Raw genomic sequence first — 23066 nt, forward strand, 5'->3', positions numbered from 1 at the left:
AATCAAGATTATTTTTTATACTGTACTGTACAGGTATATGCAAACTGTAAATGTTGATAAAAATTATTATATACAGGACAGTACTGTACTGTATATCCTATTCTCACCAAACTTAATTATGACTAGTTGATATTGAATTTGAGCTCTTGGAAACTGAACATTAAATTCTCTTATGTGATGAACTAGGTATTGTTTGTATGAGATAAAAAAAAGATCATAAAAAAGAACATTAATTAATAAACTTACGAAAATATGCTCTTTCAATCACCACTTTCTCTATAGTGTACAGTACTTATCACTTCTCTCGAGATTTACGTCTCAAGGATCCAGTCAGAGTATTAGTTCTTGAGCTTCTTAAAACCTTGGGTGGTGGTGGTGAGGGTGAAGGACTGTACTCAGGAGTTTTAGATGCATAGGAAGAACATGAGCTAGAACTCCTTGAGAACTCTAATGGTGGGGAAGGTGATATGCTCAACCTTTTCACTCGCCTGATTTTTGATGGTGGTGAGGAAGACGAGCTAGATCGATAATCCTTTGGCAGGTTCAGTTGAGGTGATGGGGATGTGACCACCCTACTGCTTCTTCGAACTTTTCTTGGTGATGGTGATGATGATGAGCCCCTGGAACTAGATTTTTTGGGATTCTTTGGTGGAGGTGGAGGTGTTGGTGACATGTTCCCCCTTCTGACTATACGAACTTTTAATGGAGGTGATGAAGAATTGGATCTTGTATGTCTTGGCCAGTCTGGTGGTGGTGGTGACGGTGACATGATGGTGAATTCAGGAACTTTTGATGGAGGTGATGAGGAAGCACTGGATTTTGGACTGTTAAGAACCTTTGCTGTTGGTGATGGTGAAGGGCTTATATGGCTGCTTCTCTTGGTCTCTGATGCAGGTAATGGTGACATGTCAGTTTCTGAAGGTTTGCTATTGTTCACTGGTGGTGATGGTGGTGGTGATGATGTGATACTTTCATAACTGAGTCGATTTTTCATTTTATGAGCATCCCGTGATCTTCTTATTGGGGGAACATCAATAATAACCTTCTTTTTGGGATGAGCTTTCCTCTGGTGTGTGACATGTTGTTTTTCATACAAATGGCGAGCTGAGCAGTAAGGACAAGCATATGGCCTTGCTTTACAATGTTGTACGATATGAATATTCAATTTGGCTTGACTAAGACTCCTGTATGGGCACTCAGGACAGGATAAGAGTTTTGCTTCAATATGGCTCAACTTATGCATTTCTAGAAGGTCTGGTCTCTTAAACACCTTATTACACTCTGTACATACATAAATGTTAGTAGTTCTTCCACTCCCTATTTCTATCAAATTAGTTTTATCCAAAACTTTACCATTCTCATCAGTCCTCTTCTCTTGATAGCCCTGTGGAGAAAACAAACAAATTAATAACTTAAGACCATATGTTATGAACATAAAAAACGTAAGCAAAATCTGAAGGTTTAGGTCACTAGGTGACAATTGTAGATCAAGCCTCTTGAAATAGATCCTCCAGATTTGGTACACATAATCCATAAGGATGAAAATGCAGGTTATGTACCATTACTTCCTGTAGTGTTCTTTCTTGAAAGTTCCAGACACACCCCAATACATCATGATGCCCTAAGTCAACACTCTTATGCCACCTCCATTCCAGTAGAATGCTGGATGTAGTTGAGACAAATTGTGTGTTCCCTTCTCAGGACGTGGGTCCTTTGTGTGTGTGTGTGTGTGTCACAGTGACTTATTATGAATATAGTTTTATTCATTATTGACATATTTACTCTAGTGCTTTGTGACAGGATGACGGGATGCCTGTGTAGTAGATTATCTCAACAAGCTATATAGCAGTTGTGGATCTTATAAACAAATTGGACTGTCATAATTTTTTTTTAAATATTTGTCACTAGTACAGTTATTTATGGTAATTCTAAGTATGCAACTAATTTTTTGTGGGAATAAATATTTTACATTTTATTGGCATTTCTTTGCGGTAACAGTGTCTGTTTTTTACCCAACCTAACAAACAAGCCGGTACCCATCGCCAAATGTTGGATGGGTACCTGTGTGAGTTTATGTGGCGCCAGCATCACAAAGGGCAAAATTTGTACGAGCTTATGTTAAGCATGATTGGCCAGCACTTCTGATTCATAGACCTGTAAGTCACAAATAAAACATTTCCGCAAAACAGTGAGTTTCACATTTAAAATCAGCACGAAAAACTGTATCTTTAATGCAAGTTTAAAAAAATTTGAACACAGTCCAAATTTTTAATAAGACCCACAGTTGTTACACAGGGACAAGATCAGCTCTCTCATATAGTTCTCAGTAGCATACCCAAATGTGTGGTGTTAACTAGTGGGAATTACCAGCATATTCATCACATCTTCACACAAGGAGTTAGATCACGGTACACAAGGAGCTAGATCATGGTATGCAAGGGTGATATCATGGTACACAAGGAGCTAGATCATGGTACACAAGGGTTAGATCATGGTACGGTACACAAGGGGTTACATCATGGTACACAAGGAGCTAGATCATGGTACACAAGGGGTTACATCATGGTATAAAAATTATGTGACCAATAAATAAACCGACCTGTGAGGGTGGAGGGTTTTCTGGAACATCCAATACTGTTGTCTCATCTATAGTTTCTTCCTTCACTGGATCATCAGTCACCTCCATTTCCTCTTTCTTCACCTGCGGATATAATTTCTATTTAATACTCAATTCTGAAAAGCCCTATTTCTTTTTTTCCAATTGCCAGGAAGAAAATCTGGCACACATCCTAATAGCAAACATGGATGGGGGAAATTTTGTATATACGGTACACAAATATATTACAAGTTAGCAAAGTGTTCACAATTGTCAAGCAATTTGAGCATAACTTAGATACTATGGGGATAAAAACTGAAATGTTCTGGGATTAATGTGTACAACTAAACAAAAAAGAAATTAAAACTTATAAATACTTTACAGGTGTATGACATTCATGGGGTCACCACTCACCTTACAAATATGAAGAGGACTCTTAGAAAATTTTGACACTTCATACATACAAGAAAAAGGTCCAGTGCATGTGTATTAGGGAATTCATTTCAACACAGTTACTGTCTAATTTTATGAATAAAACAAGATGTGAAATGAGAGTGCAGAGAGGTGAGTGTAGGAAATGGAAACTCCCACAACTGATGCACATAGATAAGGCTGTTCTCTAAATTCAGTATGAATCGTCACCATCTTCATTACAAAGAGAATACTGTACAGTATATTAAAATCATTACTGGAGCCAACTACCTGTACAGTATATAAATTTTATAATATATAGTACAGGTTGTACCTCTCTAGTCCGGCAACCTCGGGACCTGACCGGTGCCGGACCATGGAAATTCACCCTTTTCCTGGATAGATAGTGACTTGTGCTTATGCTTGGAAGCACTAGCACCACTTTCTCTGCGTCATGGTCTCTTTGAAGACATATTGAAGGGTTAAATGTCGTATAGTAGCTTCTCAAATTTCGCGAGTTTTTAATTCTTAACGTATTTTATTGGAACACACAAAAAAATAAATAAATAAAAATTTTGACGGCGGAAACTTGAATTTCGACGGGTTTGAACGGCCCGCCAACGTGCAGACGACGTGCATAATCTTGTAAACAGCGTCATTTCTCTTATGTACAAAAGATTCATTATTGTTTATTACTGAATGTCTTTTTTATTGAATTAATGTTTATGCGTGCAAAATGAGCAATACAATTCATTAATAATACGTAGAAAATTAAAACACATGAGGAAATGAGACAGCATTGTTTTCGTTGATTACAAAACCAGTGACTGACTGGTTCTACATATAATACTGAAGAAAATAAGACCTTGGTTGTAGCTGTAGTAAAATTAATATGGTTGTTTTAAGTAATGTTATTTAATGTTAATAAATGGAACAATAGAAGTAGCTAACGATAATGGTAAAGAAAAAGAGAGATCGCATATGTAAGTGCGCATGCGCACACGTGAAAACATATCGTCATTACTTTACATAAGAATATGAAAGCAACACTTATTTACTGTTCATATATATTTTAATTAATGTTTCTGAATTTGTTTTTATTGAATTAATGTACGTGTGTGCAAAATTAACAATACAATTTATTAATAATACGTGGAATATTAGAGGAGACGAGACGGCTGCCGGCATTGTTTATGTTAAAGCTTACGAAACCAGTGACTGATTGGTTCTACATATAAAACTGAAGAAAATAAGACCCTGAGTTTAGCTGTAGTAAAATTAATGTAAAAAATGAATATGGTTGCTTGAAGTACCTGTAATGTTATTTAATGTTAATAAATGGAACAATATAAGTAGCTAACCATTAATGGTAAAAAAAAAAGTGAGACTGCTCGTATGTAAGTGCGCACATGTGAAAATATATCGTCATTACTCTACATAAGAATATGAAAGCAACACTTATTTACTGCTCATATATATTGAAGGGTTAAATGTTGTACTCTGTATAGACAAGCAGAGAGAGAGAGAGAGCAGCCGAACTGCCGGATGTAAACAAACCTTAATTTCCCGCGGCTTTTTGTTGTTTTTTTTTACGGGGATTAGCCCACCCGGGCTTAGGTCACTGACCCACATTGGGGCCTGAGGGGCAAAAATTTAATACTCCTGTAATAATAATAATAATAATAATAATTCAGATAAAAAAAAAAAAAAAAAAGAGCTGCCTATCTACCTATTGGACAAACTAAAATCGTTCCGGACCACGGGAGTTTCCGGACCACAGAATGCCGGACTAGAGAGGTACAACCTGTATAAAGATATTATGAATTTGCACAAAATTCATAAAGTGGGAAGCCACACCCATAACTGAATCCAAGGCTTAACACAATAGTGAACCCACCATACCAACCAAGCCTGGCTACAGTAATACTGCATAACTGCATCTCTTAGTTTAGGAGTCAAGAGCATTATATCACAACACATACTGTACATTACTAAAGACACTTGTGCTACAGTTTAGAAACAGCCAGTTTTTAACTTGATTTTATTACAAAATATGAAAAATTCATATACTGTAGTTAAAACTATTAAGGATATAATAAACTATAAATATTTAAATAAAAAATCATTAAACTACATACTTGTCTTTCTAGATCATCCTTTGGGTTTATCAGTCCTCTAATTTTGAACTCATGGGCAAGATCAAGAAGTCGATCCAGATTATCAGAACTTAGATCTGCCTGGCCAAGGTACATAAAGTCAAGTAACACCTCTACCGTCTCAGGTGGGGTCTCTGTGAGGACCAACACTGGATTGTCACATGGTGTGCACTCAAGCAGCTTTTCAAAGTATGGACTACTAGTGCATAGGACAAACTTGTGAACAGCATAACGTTTCTCACCACAAATCAATGTAACATCAGCAAACAGTTCCTGCAATTAAATTGTGGTCATGTAAGGGTTTTTTAGATATAAAATTAAAATATACAATATATGGTATATACATTAATAAATCTAAATCAAATACAGTACAGCTGTTGTATAACTTTGAGTGCAATATATACTGTGCAGTAGATCATCAATATTTCCAGGGGTTAGATTCTTGAAAACCCCCACAAATGAAGAAACTGTAAATGTAGAAACTCTGGTTCAATGGGAAAAGGGGGATAAGTTCCTGGTATGACTGCATGACTACACATAAGTGGAGAAATTGCTGTATTACAATAAACACTGCAAAAAAATAATCTATAGAAAATAATGTAATATTTTGGTTAACTTTGATTATGATGATAATGATTTAAGATGCACTGTGTGACAATGGCAAGTGCATCAATTTTACTTTAAAGGGAGCAATTTGGAAGAAAAATCACTAAAATATGAACAAATAAATCAATCTGGGGAAGAAAATTTCCCCAAAAGTGGTCTTGCCTCGGGGTATCATGCAGTAATACAGTATTCTTATATGCATATTTATATAATTAAAAAAATATACAGTATATATACTGTATACCTGTACTGTATACAGTTTACAGTATACTGTATAGCAAATCATAAAAGCTCACTACAAAAAAGAGAGATAAAAATAATACTGCACCTTATGACGCAAAGTTGACATGACCCTTCTAAGAACTTGTGTGTGGTCTGTCCACTCTAGAAGTAGTCTTATATCATCATCGTCTTCCATAGTGCTCCTTACTGAAAGAAATTGCGAACTGAACAGAAATTCCAAACTCTATAGTCCATTAGCCTGATTGTCCAGCACGAAAAAGCTGTGATACAATTTTACTGTACAGTAGTAACAGTACCCTAAGAAATCATCATTATAAGATTGTTGACTTTTACTGAACAATAAATTACATAATTACAGTATTATATTTTATTATATTCTTTACCTTTGCTTACTGTATCATTTATTTGTCTTTACAATACTGTATGTACAAAACTATACTGTACTGTACAGTACTGCAGTATGTCACATAAAAAAAGTGAAAATAAAGTATCCTGAGGTTGTGACTAGAAGTAACATCCAATAATCAGGCATATCTGATGGTTCGGCACCCCCCTTTACCCCGGTGTGCTGGATTATTGAACTTGTACAATGTACAGTATGCCCCATGTTTGGTGGATTTGGCATCCTGCGTACTGCCGGCAAGGCCGTGGGCTAGTAACACACATCTTGCCAGAGGTGCCCACCATTTCTCTGTGGATGTCGGTCACACTAGAATAACCCATTATAGTACATCCTTCTTTCCTCACACAGCCAAACTGTGGAATGCTCTGCCTTCTTCTGTGTTTCCACACTCATACAATGTCTCACTTTAAAAACCTGGTTTTCCGGCATCTTCGCGGTGTATATTAATACATTACAACCTTTTCATTTTCTATTTTTCTTTTTTTTTAGTCTTATTTTTTCGCCCCCTAGGCCCCTATGCGGGTCGATGACCTGTGCCCGGGTGAGATATTCCCCGTAAAAAAAATAAAAATAAAAATAAAAATCTTATGATAGTTGTGTGACATAACACATAGCTATAATCTCTTTTTATGACTTAACCAGCAGCTTGCTGATTGGAGTAATGAACAGTCCACGATTATCAGAGGTGGACATGAGGTGAACATTAACAAAGTACAGTAAATTTATTTAATTAATGAGCACAAATGACCTTTTTTAAATACTGTATACTGGACTTAAAGTAACTTTTCTTTGCGGTACTCTTACTTGAGTAACAATTCAGATAATTACGGGTACTCTTTACTTTATTTCCATACTTCTTATTTTGCCTCTCATTACTGTACTGTACCTTGTTACTTTATAGCCTACTGGGTGTATCAGTAATGAATGTGATGTGTTCCCAGGCAAGCAGAACTCGGTGAGTGTGCACTGTGTTACCAGCCAGTGTGAAGAGATAGCTGTACAGTATTCATTTTGTCATCTGTATCGTCAGCAGCATGGCCCAAAACAATTCCCATTGGCCTTATCTGAACAAGATATCCACATACAAAGAAGTTGTGGGACATCAATTAAAAGGAAGTGCCTTTTGTGTCTAACCAAATCACTTGTACAGTACTAGATGTGGTGGGTTACATCAACTCTCCTGCAAAGTGTACAATAAATGGTAATCTGTACATGAATAAAAGATGGGTATATATTCCTCATTAATTACATAGTACAGGCACTCTCAAATTTACAAAGATCGAGTTATTGAAAAATAAAACATTGTTCCAGGTTCTGATTTTTTGTAAAAAAATTTGGTTACAAAAAACTTTTGCTTTTTCCATATTTTTTCACAGCTTCGGAAAATGTTGAGGGATTGACATAAGCATCTCAGGACTTCCCGCACTGGACCTGGCCAACTTATAAGACAAAATTAAACTAAAACCAACATACAGTACTACACTGCAATGTACAGTACTTAAAATTATATATTTTGGGATTATCAAATTTCAGCTACAGTAAATTATTCCAGAAATTAAAAATTTGAATCTTTTAAGAATTGGAAGTGGAGCCCCTCAGCTTTAAGCTTAGCTTTAGGTTACGATGTCTTAATCATATTAAGAAAAAACATGTGACCCAACTTTATAACTGAGAGATCACCAGTATCTAAAAGAAATTAAAATACAGTACAGTACTGTGCTAAACTTTCATGAAGGATTTTGACAACTCTCTAGACAGTCATCACTGTAATTTTTCCCCTGAAGTTTTGTTGAAAAACCCATAAAGAAGATAAGGCAAAAACAGGTCAATATTACCAAATTTAACAAAATACAAAAGTACAGCAAAACCTTGCTAAGCCAAACTAATTAGCGGGAAGGGGTTTCTGGGATAAAAGTTTGTCCACCTGAGTTAATTTTTCTGAAAAGATCACCATTAAAAAAAAAAAACGAGTATAACACCAATGTATCCAATTTTTATTTAAGAAATACATGTTTTTTAATAAAAATTAATTAAAAACGTAATGTACAGTGCACATATTACTGTGCACTTACTCTTACCAAACACTTTCTTAACGGTCATTGTTATTGGTTAATTTTCAATAATAATGCAAAAAAATATGAATGCTACTTCAGCCTACGGTGAATGTACTAAATGTATAAAAACGCTAAATAATGATTAGTTGGGACACCGATTCTCTAGCAACGCCCCCCCCACTACACTTTGCGACCGTCTTCCCATCCTTCACTGAGCCAGCTAACTCGTGTGCAAAGAAATGTCTATTCCCTTTACGTATGTCATTATTAAGTGTTATTATATCAGTAAACACTAATAACAACATTAAATCCAGTGAAATATGGCAGGGAGGGACGAGAGTTACAACTGGACACGGCGCTCTAACTAGCGGTCACTCATTCGCTCCCAGGCTCCCATTGCCAGGCGTACGATCAAAATACGTATGGGATAAATACATACAGTATCTTGTAGTCTAATTTGAAAACGGTGATGGGCACAGTGATAAACAAATTATATAAACCAAGCATTTACCTATGATAACATAATAAGAAACATTGTATCATTACTAGAGTGAATGAAATAATATTCCCACAAACAACAAATGATAACTCTCAGGGACCTGTTGATTCAAGGCGGACATGTCATCTGAGGACAAATTTTATCCTACCTTTTTTTTATTTTTGAATTATTTAAATTTTTTAATTATTTTGGGCAAATAATTTTGTCCGGCTTAAGCAATATCCGCCTTAGCGAGGCCTGCCTTAATGAGGTTTTTCTGTACAGTTTAGCAAATTTTTGTGTTCCAACACTAAGTTGCGTAGCTACATATTATGAAATAACAAATAAGAACTGCAGGATACCGTATAAAAAAAAGCTGGGTAGCTAATCTTTAACAGAATTAATAATATACACCCAATAGATGGCATCATCTACCTAAAAATTACAGAATATACGTGAGTCTATTGACCAACTTCTATCACACAATAGCCTAAATTGGTTACTTTCTTGACTCCATTTTTGGTGAAAATTGTCAGTTAACCCAAACAAGCTCATTAACCCTCTGGTACTTCTGGTGATGGTTAAAAATCTCACCCCCTCGCAGTCTTTCGACCCAAGTTTTTCCATTTTTATAAAAACTGGGTAGAGCGAATCAGACCCAAATTGCACCCTTAATAGACAATTCTGCCAACCCAGGAACTTAGGTGGTTCATAGTGCCGGTCCACTGTTCCTGCATTTCTGCTTGCGGGAGGAGTGCTCTCAGTGTGAGATATGGCTGAGTGGGTGGAGTCACAACCAGCACGGGAGCGCTTAAGATGGTGTCACAGTAGATTTCTTTTGTCAACTTTTCCATTAATCGTCGATTTTTTCACAAATCATCGACGTTGTCATTGACTTTTTGTCAAACGGAGCAGACCATTTGCACTGACGGCTCAAATGACAACTTACCGGACTCAATTCAAGATCTATAATTGATACTACAGAGTTATAAAAAATAAACTACTGTACTTTTGACTTAAAATATAAAGCTGAAATTATTTTGAAGTACAGCTCCTCCCCGACTTACGAAGGGGTTAGGGACCCAAATCCAGGTTGTAAGTCGAAATGGTCGTAAGTCGAAAATGCTTAAATAATACATAGAAAATCTAAAAAGGGTGTCTCTTTTTCTTCTCAGCACCACAAAACTCTCACTTTTAAGCTTGCCAGCCAATTTAAAGTGAATTACAAACGAAAATTTTGTCTGTGTACTGACGTTGGAACTCAAAAATACGTAATTTGACAAAATTTTGGTACGATCGAGGCAGGTCGTAAGTCGAGTAGGTCGTAAGTCGGGGAAGAGCTGTAATTATTACTCTTCTTCCCAACATTACTCATTATTATGTTTAATTTTGTGATTTTAAGAAGGTAAAAAAATGTCATTTGTTGTTTACATTTTGACCACGCGGGAATAACAACAGCATGATGGAGCCAACAAATAAAATAATTTCCCAAGTATGGACAAGCACACCTTTTACACTTTTTAGCTTGTAAATGTTGGAAAACAGCCATGACAAAGTATAGAATTGTTGTGCATTCTTCGTCAGTTGGATCCATCTTATTTGTTGACAGTTGTCGAATGAGGGAAACTGGTAAGTTGGTTCTAAATGCATGTGTGATGGTGCACAACAAAAAAATTAATGATTTTCTGAAAGTTGACAAAAAAATTTACGAAAGAATGCCAGTGTGACGCCACCTTTAGCACCGAAATTTGCTCTAAAGACCACGAGAGGGTTAACTACCATACCATGCTGCTGTTGTTATTACTGTGCTTTAACATAGGAGGTCTTTAAATGCGTAACAAGGTTAGTAATACACTAGTCCAATAACAATTAAAAAATTTTAGAGACAGAACTCTCTGTGCTTGAAGTAAATTTAATATAAAAAGAAGTAAAATGTCCTGTAATGAAGAATGGGCTGCAAAATCATCTGTGTTTCTTGGGTGACTTATGAAGCAGGTAGATGATCCAGCAGATGTAATACAAAATCTCTTATATGTTTTATTTTAACTTGTGATGCACTTGTATGTGGGAAGAAGCCCCCTGGATAGGAACATGGTGTTATATTAGATTAGGTTTTTATGGTGCAGTAGTACCCCACATGCCCTCTTTTACCCCACAATATCCCACTAATTCAAAGACACTTTTGTGAACTTCAAAGTTGTTAGACGGAGGAGGGGTATATCCCCATAACCGCTCATTTGCACAAGAAGTACCATAAAAGAAAATTGATTCAGATATAAATTTTATATAAGTACCTATTTTCATCCTGAAGTCCAGGCCATGTACTAAACCGAATTACTACGGTACCCAGTATAATTGTACCAAATGAGGGCATTATTTGACTTTAAGACATAGCACACCCAAAAGTTATAAACATTTAGATCTCCCTATTCTGAGCATTTTGAACCCCATATATACTGTACAGGGTATATACCAGGCGGAAATGGATAATAGCAACACAATTGAATTGAATTGACTTTAAATAGTTTTCAGTCTTCATCTGTGATGAGATGTTATCAGAGCATCACGCATGCGCAATATTGACTGACGTCATCCAGTCGTGACCAATGATGTATCGATATCATCACGCAAATTTTTTTCGACCAATCACATTTGATTATTTTCAAAGGACGCAGCCTGGGCATGATTTTAATTTCATTGACCAGTCTCACAATGGCCGTGGTGAAGGTTGGTTGTCATTTGTGCTCCTACGATTATCTTAAAGTTATTGCCGAGTTTTACGAAAAAGACGATCATTCTACCCAATTCTTACGTATCACTGGTCCTTCCACTTCTAACCAAGATATTATACTTTTGACATGGCGCGCCCCTAAACTACTGAAATATTAAGGTTAGTTTAAGATATGCCTAGCGGGGGTCCGGGGGCAGAGCCCCCAGCTACGGGTTAGGTTAGGATAGAGGACTCGTTTTCGTTTTCTCCCCCACCCAAAAACTTTGATTTCCCAGGCTCTCCCCCATTTCCGCCAAAAAATGAAGGTCAGATTCGTTTAAAACACCAAAATACACTGGAAAAACATTTTGGTCAACCCCACGGGACTCATGTCCTAAAGTAAAAATTTACCCAAATGATCAACTGACACACATGGATGTGATAGGGATTCAGTTAGCCTGATCATAAACACTAATGATTCAAGGCTGGGAACCACACTTACATTTTCATGAGATTTCATGAATGATAACAAAGAGAGGTTAACACAGATTCGGTAAGATAAGATTACAGTATTAGAGTAATTATGGTTATAATATGTCAGGAGTAAACAGTATCGCCTGAATAATCTACTGTCATTGGCATACAGGTTCGTTTCAACAGCCATTACTTAAGTCTATCCCTTTTCACAGCACAGTTCCAGGGGACCTTTAGTCATAATGTGTGAACAAAATAATGACACTCGGTAAATATGTTTTTGACCTCATAATGTCGTATAAACCAAGTCCTTGAGGCAGCAGGTTCTTGAGCATCACCTCAGTTAATCAGAGAATTCACCAATCATACTGGTCTTGTCAAGCTCATTTAAGCCTGAAATTCTAAAATACATTAACCGATTTCCTAGCTGACAATTATGCTCCAAGTAAATACGATAAACAAACCTCTGTAATGACGACAATATGAAAAAGTCTGTATTATTTCACTTTCAGATCACCTCTCACTCTCGACATGTAAACAAAACAGAGAGGCTGGGGCACCATCAAGACGCCTCACTCCTCACTAAGATGCCCATGGTTATTTTATTCAAATAATATTCTCAATAAAAATTATGCTAAATATTGAATTATTTGGAAGATATTTGTGGATTGGTTGACTGTAATAAGCTTCATTTACTGCCTCAAGCGTGTAGAGAAGAATATCCTGTTGAATGGTCTAGGTTACCATGATGAAACATAGATGGCACTATTAATAGTTGTGTGAGCCAGGTGGCACTCATGTCTCCAATCTCCATAACTTGAAGTGTATCATTTTCCTTCTGCATCACACTGTTGTCATTGTTTTTCAACTTTGTGTTATCAGCAATCGGAACGACGAAAACGTTATTATCCGTTATATAGAGTTTTTGAATTATATTTCAGTTTATTTTTAATTAACAGTACATCAACTGCCGTGATGGGGTCCGGATTTTCAAAGATTCTTCTTACATTACTTTTTTTTCTGTAACTAGGAACATAATAACAGCTAACTGGTTGACTGAGGGTGTAATATAAGCATGTATGACAGTTTAAGAATTGGGGACCTGGAGGGTTAAAGCTGGTTTGAAATTATCAATGTACAGTTTAATGAATACAGTTGAAGCAGCACACAGAGCATGCTCGTTAGTGAAGGCTCATATATTGATCCTTGTTACTCATTTATGTTATACCTTACGTTGCCCCTCGTTGTAGAAAAATTTGCACTCAATGGAAGTTACTCTAGTTTTGCAATACTGTACGGTACATGAATGCTGATGGAACAAAAATTCACATATAATACAACTATTCATCACGACCTGTCCTCAGAGGGAGTTGAATGGCTACTACATACTGTAGTTGTCTACAGAGTCCATTTTTCAAACACATGTTGTACATGTGTCCTACACAAAGGCTTAATCCTTGTATATATGAATTTCCATAGTATGTATCAGCGCATCACAGCAGGCGGGCTAGTGGCTATAGCGTTCAGTGGAGCATACGTGATATTTTGCTCTGCCCAACGCTTTTGTCCCGCACCTCCTAAAGGTTAACATTTGAACACCTGACCACCTGCTCTGGTGAGTTGTTTCGCCTGTTCCCAACACGACGTGAGAAGTAATTTTGCTTCAGAGTTAACTCTTTGATAAGGGAGGGACACCGACGTCCTCAAAGATGGAGGGGAAAAGCGTAACGTTCCTTTAAAACTGCTGTGGGATCCGAAGGACTCCATACTTAGCTGATGGATAAAACGATGATCAATGAATATGATAACGTGGACGTATCTGAGACATAGTGTGTTAATATCCCTCGAAGAGCTGCTTTAACTCACACTTACCTGGAAAAGGACAAGAAAAAAATCAGATTAGATTACCTGCCGTTTATCACACACAAACATCTACAGGTATATGATTAATCACACCTAACTTACAGGACAATTAAGGCAGAACCAATGATCTTAAGCATTAGTTTATACCAAATGGATGACTAAGAGAACTTGTTCAATATATCAAGAACACAACAGTAGTAGTTACCTTGTGCTGGTGGTCGCAGAAGCCCTGGCCAGGGTCACCTGCTGGCACCGTGTTGACACTTTTATGACACCTCACAGCACTTAATGACACCTTGCTGCACTTCGTGACACACTTTATACCTTGTGATTGTTCAAGATACTTTGCAACACTTTTCAACATTAATGACACTGCGAAACTTTAAAACATTAATGGCACTGTATTGACACTTTACGACATTAATAGCACTTTGCGACACTTTGAGAGACTCCACAGTACCTTGTGACACTTTTCGACACCGCATGACACTATCGCATGTTGCTTGTACACTTTATAACTATTAGAGACTTATTGACACATTATGCCACTTTATGATACTTTGAAACTATATGGCTTTTTACGGCACTTTAGAACACTTAAGGTCACTGACATTTTAGGACACCGTCGACACTTAAAGAGACTTCATGACACTTTAGGACACTTCATGACACCTCTGACACTTCATAGCACTTTTTCACTGTGCACAACATCTTATGACATTATATGACACTTATTAGGCTTAATGGTACTTTATCAGACCTATTGGAACTTAAAAGCACTTTATAAGACTTTCGGATATTACATGAATTATTGTGACATAACGTATCACTTTATGGCACTCTAAAACTTTGTCGCTTTACGACACTTCATACTATTTTTATGAACGTACGGGTATTCTTGGCGCCCACAATTACTTTGTGACACTTATAAGTCTTCATGACACAAACACGTCATATTACTTATAAAACTTCATAACACAAACACTTTAAGACACTTATAACTACTTTACGACACTTTTAAACACCTTGTAACACTTGTAAACACTCCATGACACTTACAAACACTTTACTACACTGACGAACACTTTACGATACTTTGCAGACCTCGTTAATTTCAGTCTCTTCACCGGCTATTTGCTTATCTAAAAGCCTCCGTGTGCGTCCTTACCGGAACAAAGCACAGACAGCACTGCTAGGTCGAGTCTTGTTCCAGGCCTCTGTTGGCATTCTCATGAATCCGAAACCACGAAACGAAGCATGGATGAGTCTTAGAAACAGAAGTAAAATATTTTTTATATATTTATTTATCCAAGCTGACGTGTTCTGGGGTAAGCGTTTACTTTACACTTTGGCTATCCACCGATTATTAATTGCATGATTTGTATGTTTCTGGAGGTGGGGAAGGGGGAGGGGGGTGGGGGTGGACCCAGCTAAGTCGTCCAATTGTTGTAAATGTTTGTTAGCACACTCTCTAAGTTACATTCACTATTCTCTCTCCCTCTCTCTCTCAACAATATCGGACCACAAGCTGCTCTCCTCTCTCTCCCCAACTCCCACACTGTGTATACCTGCATTCCCCTCGCATTCCTTCCGGTATCCAGCCAACCCTAATTCGTAAATGATCGTAAACTCCTTTCATGTTTTCACCTGATTTTTTTGCGCAATCGTATGTCAAATTCTCACTTAAGCCATGACACAGAACAGCTAAAAAGTTTCCTCTGCATATAAATAACACCATAGCTAGATGCTAACTTGCTTTATTAGTTAAAGGGAAAAATATTTTAACGTACGAATCTTTGAGAATCTGGGTCTCCTACCTGTGGTGGTGGGCAGGTGTGGCAATGTTTATAAACAAGCGATCAGAGACGTTGTGTTATAAGGGTTAACATTCTAGAGTTTTACTGACTGGACGTCCCACTTTCGTCACCCACGTACACAAATGTCATGTAAAGGATCACAAATATATATAATTTGGATCTGAATTCCGGTGGGATTTTTTTTCCTTAAAGATTAATTATTTCTGGTAAAATGACAAAGATGTAGTTACTGGCGCAACTTCACTCACAAATTTTATAGACAATATATATAGAACAGTAAGCTGAATTGAGTAGATAAATATTAAAAAATCAGTTCTACAGTAGTAAATAAACACAATTTTACTACTATCATTACATTTACATCATAAGACGAAGAACATAAGTAAAGTAAGTGGGTAGTATGATATTGAAATTAAGCCTAAACTGAAACAACTCAGTGACCATAAAACACGTCAGTTAGCAAGGTGAGATAGATTCCTTTTCTCACAAAAAATATCTCCACACCTCCAGTAGTTCAAGAGAAACTTTACAGATTTCCTCATTACTAACACATTTCCTCATTACTTTCCTTAGACAAACGTTCGCTTTCAACATTTCATCGTATGACTTTATTATACAGATCATTAATATATTTTTCGATAATTGAATATTCATCATTTATAAAGTCATCAACACACCTCCACACCTCCCCATAACACACCTCCACACCTCCCCATAACACACCTCCACACCTCCCCATAACACACCTCCACACCTCCCTATAACACACCTCCATAACACACCTCCACCTCCACACACACCTCCCATAACACACCTCCACACCTCCCTATAACACACCCACACCTCCCTAAAACAAACCTCCACACTCTCCCATAACACACCTCCACACCTCCCACACACACCTCCACACCTCCCCATAACACACCTCCACACCCTCCCCACACACACCCCTCCACACCTCCCCACAACACACCCCACACCTCCCCATAACACACCTCCACACCTCCCATACACCTCCACACTCCCACAACACACCTCACACCTCCCCAACACACCTCCACACTCCCCACACACCTCCCACACCTCCCCCCACACCATAACACACCTCCACCTCCCTCCCCATAACACACCTCCACACCTCCCCACACACCTCCCCATAACACCTCCCAACACCTCCACACCTCCCCACACCTCCCACACACACCCACACCTCCATAGCACACCTCCACACCCCCATAACACACCTCCACACCTCCTACACACCTCCACTAACACACCTACACACCTCCCCACACACCTCCACACCTCCCCATAACACACCTCCACACCTCCCCATAACACACCTCCACACCTCCCCATAGCACACCTCCACACCTCCCCATAACACACCTACACACATCACTGTTAAGTTAATCTATTCTATATTTGGTCTTTCCTCTGTAATACGTCCCGTCTACTGTTACCTTATAAATAAAAACTACAGTAGTTATGAGTGTGATAGTAGAGTCAGTAGATTAAGCCACGGCAGACAAACAAGAGTGAAACAAAAGAAATTGGAGTAGGGGGAAACAGAGGCAGGAGTGTGTAAAGGAGAGCAGATGGCCGCGTGTTTGTGTGTGGAGTGCCACTGTTGGTGCCCGCCCTCCTATACCTGCCCGCCCACCTTTCTGCCAGTCGCACACCTTTCCTCCCGGTATCACCTCGCGTTGTGTCGTCGTATTGGCTCGTTTCTCGGGTTGTGTCGCATCGCCTCGTCTGACTGTCTCTTCACACTGTCTTGTTATGCTGAGTAAATAATCCTTACTTGTTAAATACCCCCAGGAACGTCAGTACCGTGGAAAAGAGAATAGTAACAGTACAAGTCTAAGTTCAGATACAACAACACGTTCATTTGTTTCCATGTGTCAAGCGAAGTGTAAACAGTGGAGCCGTGACCTGGATGTTGAATACCCTCCTGAAAAAGTGACATCATGTATTTCTAATGGTTAGATAGACGTGTTCAAGTCATCTGTGTTTGACTTTGTAATATAAACCTGGATATATTTAACAACTTCCTAATTTATTTGCTATAATGCTGATAGAATTAGAAATTACTCATCAAAGTGTCTAGATATTGATGAGACGAATGAAATTGTGACGTGAAAAGTCTCTTATGAACGGATATATATGTTTATTTCATTATATTTACGTTTGAAATATGGTAATTAACCTATTTTTCTGACGTAAAGTATTAATATTTTTCATTATATTTTTTTACTTACATACAGGTCTATTATGAAACTACTCTCTTGTGCTGTAATGAAGTGAAGTGAGAAACTGATGGACGTGCTTGTCCATCTACACAAGAACCCTGGAATCATTATTTACCTATTGGGGTCTTATACGTCGAGTTCCTATCTCCATCCATCCATTTTATCCCTGCATAACATATCCTAAATCTCCTCCCACCCCTAGAATCCTTTATAAGGATTTTTATTTTCCCTGAGAAACCTTTAACGTCTTAGGCGTCTCCTTCCGTCTCGCAGCAATCCTAGACGACTTTAATTCATTATCATCCCGTCCCGAACGCGAAGGACGACACCATAGTAATATCTTTCCTAACTCCTACACCCTCGCCAACATCACCATAGATTATCAAAGTTTTAATGGCTTAGTGTTTCACTCTCCTGCTACCATTTCTGATATCGTTACATCAAAAGGAACCTTTCATTGCTCCTTTGTTATTCCATCCTTCACCCGCCGCCTCCAGTCGTCTGTGCTGTACATCCATTCAGTGTAGAATGAGGACCTTCGTGACCATCGTCAAGGCCATCATCACCCGCGCGCTTTTCGCCACACACGCCTTCATCGCCGTCTGGAAGCTGGTGGACCTTAAGGGCGGGCAGGTGGCCTACTGGTATATGGTGGCGCCCCTCATGCTGCAGGGCTTCGAGGGCATCGTTTCCGTTTGTGCCAGGAACGGCGAGGAGATGAAGTGGTCAGTACCTTAACAGAGGAGGAGGTTCCTGGGCCTGGGGTCAGGGTCTCAGAGTTTCCTCCAAGGGACATTATTCCTTAACTGGAGATTAGGAGAAGGCTTCTTATGCATTCACTTGAGCTATGGCACAAAAATTACTTCAAGAGTGAGGTCTAACTCAAGGCCTCTAATGTGCGTTCATTTGTCTTCATTTAGGGGGTGAAAACTATGTGCACTTATTTGAGGAAAATGCCTGGTCTGAATGTTCTTTTGATCTGTGGTCATTCTCACTCCATAGTTTATCGTTCTCTCTAAGTATACATTTTACTCAGCAAGCTTCACATGTTCGAGTTTCTGTACTTAGCGCCCGTTCGTGGCTAAGGTGACCAGAACCCCTTCCTCTCCCCCAGGTTCTGTCCGTCCGTGTTCCTGTACTTGGTGTCCGTAGTGCCGCCAATATGGCTCATGGAACTGGGACTCAACGACCTACGATTCAATTCTACTCAAGAGATTAAAACAACTGACAATAAATTCTCGGAAATTGGAGGACTTGTAAGTGTGAAATTCTGTACTGAAAAGTGACATAGTATGATTATGTGCTTTTTAGCTAAACTCTTATAAATGTAAAGTTATTCAACATCAAATGCCATACTGGTGTGTAACTGTGCACTTTTTAACTGAACTCTTGTAAGTGGAAATTGTACACTTGCATAAAATTAATATTTCTGGGTGTTGTCATGCGATACTTTTATAAGTGTGAAATTATTTACTCTACTTTTTTGTTCACTCTATTACTTTCAACTACGTGATCTGAGTGTGAGCTGAGTGCTTTATTTGAGTATAACTTGAGAGCGTGGTCTACTTATAACATGAGTGTGTGGTCTGAGTGTAACGTGGGTGTATGGGGTCTTAATATATATGTTTACTGTTTCTTGCAGAAACTGGACTTAGCGTTGCCAATCGAACAGTGGGTGCGTGTCTTGGAGCAGGTGTTGTTGGTAATGCTGCTCGTAGGTCGCTGGCTACTGCCCAAGGGTGAGTCACACTTCTGTACAGTACAAGGGTGAGTCACACTGTACAGTACAAGGGTGAGTCACACTGTACAGTTACAAGGGTGAATCACACTGTACAGTACAAGGGTGAGTCACACTTCTGTACAGTACAAGGGTGAGTCACACTGTACAGTACAAGGGTGAGTCACACTGTACAGTACAAGGGTGAGTCACACTTCTGTACAGTACAAGGGTGAGTCACACTGTACAGTACAAGGGTGAGTCACACTGTACAGTACAAGGGTGAGTCACACTTCTGTACAGTACAAGGGTGAGTCACACTTCTGTACAGTACAAGGGTGAGTCACACTGTACAGTACAAGGGTGAGTCACACTGTACAGTACAAGGGTGAGTCACACTTCTGTACAGTACAAGGGTGAGTCACAGTTCTGCACAGTACAAGGGTGAGTCACACTGTACAGTACAAGGGTGAGTCACACTGTACAGTACAAGGGTGAGTCATGGGATTATTTTGTTGCTGCTGTAGTTGTTATTGTAATTGATGTTGCTGTTATTATCACCTAACCAAGTGACCATGTTGAGGCAGGCAAGCTGACCCGGGAGCAGCTGTCACAGTTGTTGCTCGCCTACATGGCCATGGCCGCCGACATCATTGAGCTGTTTGAGTGCTTCAAGGAGGACGCTGTCACTCGCAACGTGGAGCTCATCTACGCCACACTGGGTGAGCTTCTTAGTCTTATACATCCCAGCGATAATTGTTCTTTTTTCTGGTAATTGATACAGTCGGGGTGAGGGAGAGTACAATAGCTTCCTTAACTGATGGCGGTGTTGTGTACATTTTTCAAAACTGGGAAAACGGACGAGCTAAACCTAACCTAACCTAACCTTTCTAGTTTTATTTATCTGAACTGTTATAATTCCCAGTAATGTGACATTTTATACGTACAAATTACCTATTTTCCTTTCTTGTATATGGTTACTATCTTCCACCTCCACCGTCGTCATCCAATTCTAAATTTTATCTTCAATTATCGCCTTCAACCACCGTGTCTCTGCTTCCCTCCTACAGGCATCTGGTCGTGGTCGCTGTTGCAGTTCACGTTGGTGCTGAGTGCTACCTATGCTCCTAAGCCGCGTCCCTCCATCAACTACCCGCCCCCTCAAGAGATCACCCTGGAGAACACCAACCTCGTCAACTACTGCGACAGGGACGGCAGGAGGGCGAGCCAGGCCACCTGCGCTTACAACATCAACCTCTACCTGGATATGGATATCATCGCCATCCTCACCACAGTGTTCATGCAGGATGGCCCCTTCTTCCTTCTGAGGCAAGTGTGTGTGTGTGTGTGGGGGATGGTCTTCAGAGATAGTCTGTCTGTGTAGAGTGATGGTAACTGAAGTAGTCTTTGTCGTGAGCTGTAACATGGTCGTAACTAAAGTAGTCTTTGTTGTGTCTTGAAACTATAGTCTTTGATAAGATTCCTCAGAGCAGACAGAGGCTGTAACACAACTTATACTCCTACAGGATGACGCTCATCTTCGGCTACAAAGTGGTGAGTTACCTCAACATTTTCTTCACCTGCAAGAACACACTGGTAGTGTCGCTGCAGCTCTACCGCCTCTTCGTCCTCTGCTCCAGGAAACGCCTCTTCAACAGAAAAAGGGTAATGGTGTTACTTGTACCAAGAAAGGTGCATGGCTTGTTATAGAGAAAAGGATGAGTACAGAATATTTTAGGGTATTTCGTAAACACAACACCTAATAGGTCTCCAATGCTTCAGTGAATTATAAACTTCCAAGATTCGTGATTCTTATGTTAAATATATATTTCTTCTTCAACAGAGAGAACTTCTCAATAAGCTTAGGACGCCCTCCGAGACGAGCGAGGAGGCTGAGAACACCAGCGTGGAGGAGTCAGTTAAGATAGACCAGAACAATGTCCCTCTTCCTCCACCTGACGACCTGGTCATCGATCAGGCCCTCGAGGAGTCCCTGCTGGAAATTATCGAACAAGTGGGAGAAGAAAACATAATAAAAGAACTGGAGAACTTGGTAGGTCTTCCCGCAGAACCTGAGACACAAACCGGAAATTCGTTGACAAGTTTGCATGATGTGAACGAACGAGTGTCTACACAGGCAAGTAGGAAAGTGTCTATGATGTGTTCACAGCCAAAGTGTGAAGAGTGTGTGGAGGAGGACTACTCCCCACCAGACTCTGGCTTTCCGAACTGCAACAGTCCGCCCTCTAACTGCCGCAAGACTATAAAAAGACAACAGAGTGTATCAAAACGGAACCAGGAATATATCAAGCGAATGGAAAACCTTCAGAATTATTTTGAGGGCAGCGACTGTGCCAGCTACAGCGACACTGATATGCCTAACGATCAGCGAGGCATCAGCGTGTCGTCCACAAGTCTCGTGGATCCTTACACAGACAATCGGCGACACGGCTGGAACATCATCCGCGAGAGGTACCTGACCAACGATCACCAGCAACAAGGTGAATGGCGGGGCTCATCCGTCCCCACGAGCTTACACCGAGACTCCTACCGGCAAGGCACTCATCCTCCAGCCATGACACCCTTCCTCCCTCACCTTGACTCCTACAGCCCTCAACCTCTCCGTCGAGGTAGACAGGCGACCAGTCTTAAGGTGGGAGGAGGTGGTGGTAGCAGAGTGTTACAGAGGTCGTCGAGTACCACTATGGGCAGCAGCCTCCATCGTCACCACAGCGTCTCGATGAACGAGTACTTCCCCCACAAGTACACCTGTATATCTGAATCTGACGCCGACACCCTCGAGACCAACGTGTGACAGGGAGAACATAACAAGGAGTCCTAACTGTAATATGTTAACTTGAGGACTACCGACACAATATGACGAAGAACTTCCACCAGGTGTATGAATCAAATGAACAGCTGTTAGAGATAATCGTTAAATTTCTTCTTGATTGTTAAATATCTAAGTCACGTTTAAACTCAGAGCTTTTGTTTTTTGTTTTTTATCTTCACAGCGTGTATGTGTCACAGACTGCTTTTGTCAACTGGGGTAAGTTAACATGTAGGTTCTGGCAGCATAAAGAAGCCAGGTTAACACAAAGACACCAGAGTGAAGAATAAAAACACGTATACTGTATTCTAATCTACTTCCCAGACTGTGTACTTAACTATAGAAGCCACGTTTATCTGTGTTAGCGACCATTGACGCTGGTCATACACACCGTGCTAGTTCTTACATTAACAAGTGTTAGTAAAATTATATAACACAGTTCCTTGTTTTATTTCC

The 23066-nt window shown here is 39.4% G+C and overlaps 2 protein-coding genes across 2 annotated transcripts; one reads left to right on the plus strand and one right to left on the minus strand.

The window, feature by feature from the left end:
* Window positions 1-12: 12 nt before the first annotated feature.
* On the minus strand, window positions 13-12686 carry LOC121861230 (transcription factor HIVEP3-like). The gene is made up of 5 exons (XM_042358879.1): window positions 12596-12686; window positions 6098-6198; window positions 5146-5436; window positions 2600-2701; window positions 13-1384 (listed from the first exon to the last, which is right to left on the minus strand). Exons 2-5 carry the CDS (start codon window positions 6185-6187, stop codon window positions 296-298), a joined length of 1572 nt encoding a protein of 523 aa, XP_042214813.1. The 5' UTR covers window positions 6188-6198; window positions 12596-12686; the 3' UTR covers window positions 13-295.
* A 5398-nt stretch (window positions 12687-18084) lies between these two features.
* LOC121861249 lies at window positions 18085-23042 on the plus strand. Its single transcript, XM_042358896.1, has 7 exons — window positions 18085-18788; window positions 19178-19319; window positions 19706-19802; window positions 20368-20502; window positions 20851-21109; window positions 21307-21445; window positions 21624-23042. The coding sequence occupies exons 1-7, from the start codon at window positions 18592-18594 to the stop codon at window positions 22593-22595; spliced, it is 1941 nt and encodes a 646-aa protein (XP_042214830.1). The 5' UTR covers window positions 18085-18591; the 3' UTR covers window positions 22596-23042.
* The last annotated feature ends 24 nt before the right edge of the window (window positions 23043-23066 follow it).

Source organism: Homarus americanus, unplaced genomic scaffold, assembly GCF_018991925.1.
Source record: "Homarus americanus isolate GMGI-L3 unplaced genomic scaffold, GMGI_Hamer_2.0 scaffold21314, whole genome shotgun sequence".
NCBI lineage: Eukaryota > Metazoa > Arthropoda > Malacostraca > Decapoda > Nephropidae > Homarus > Homarus americanus.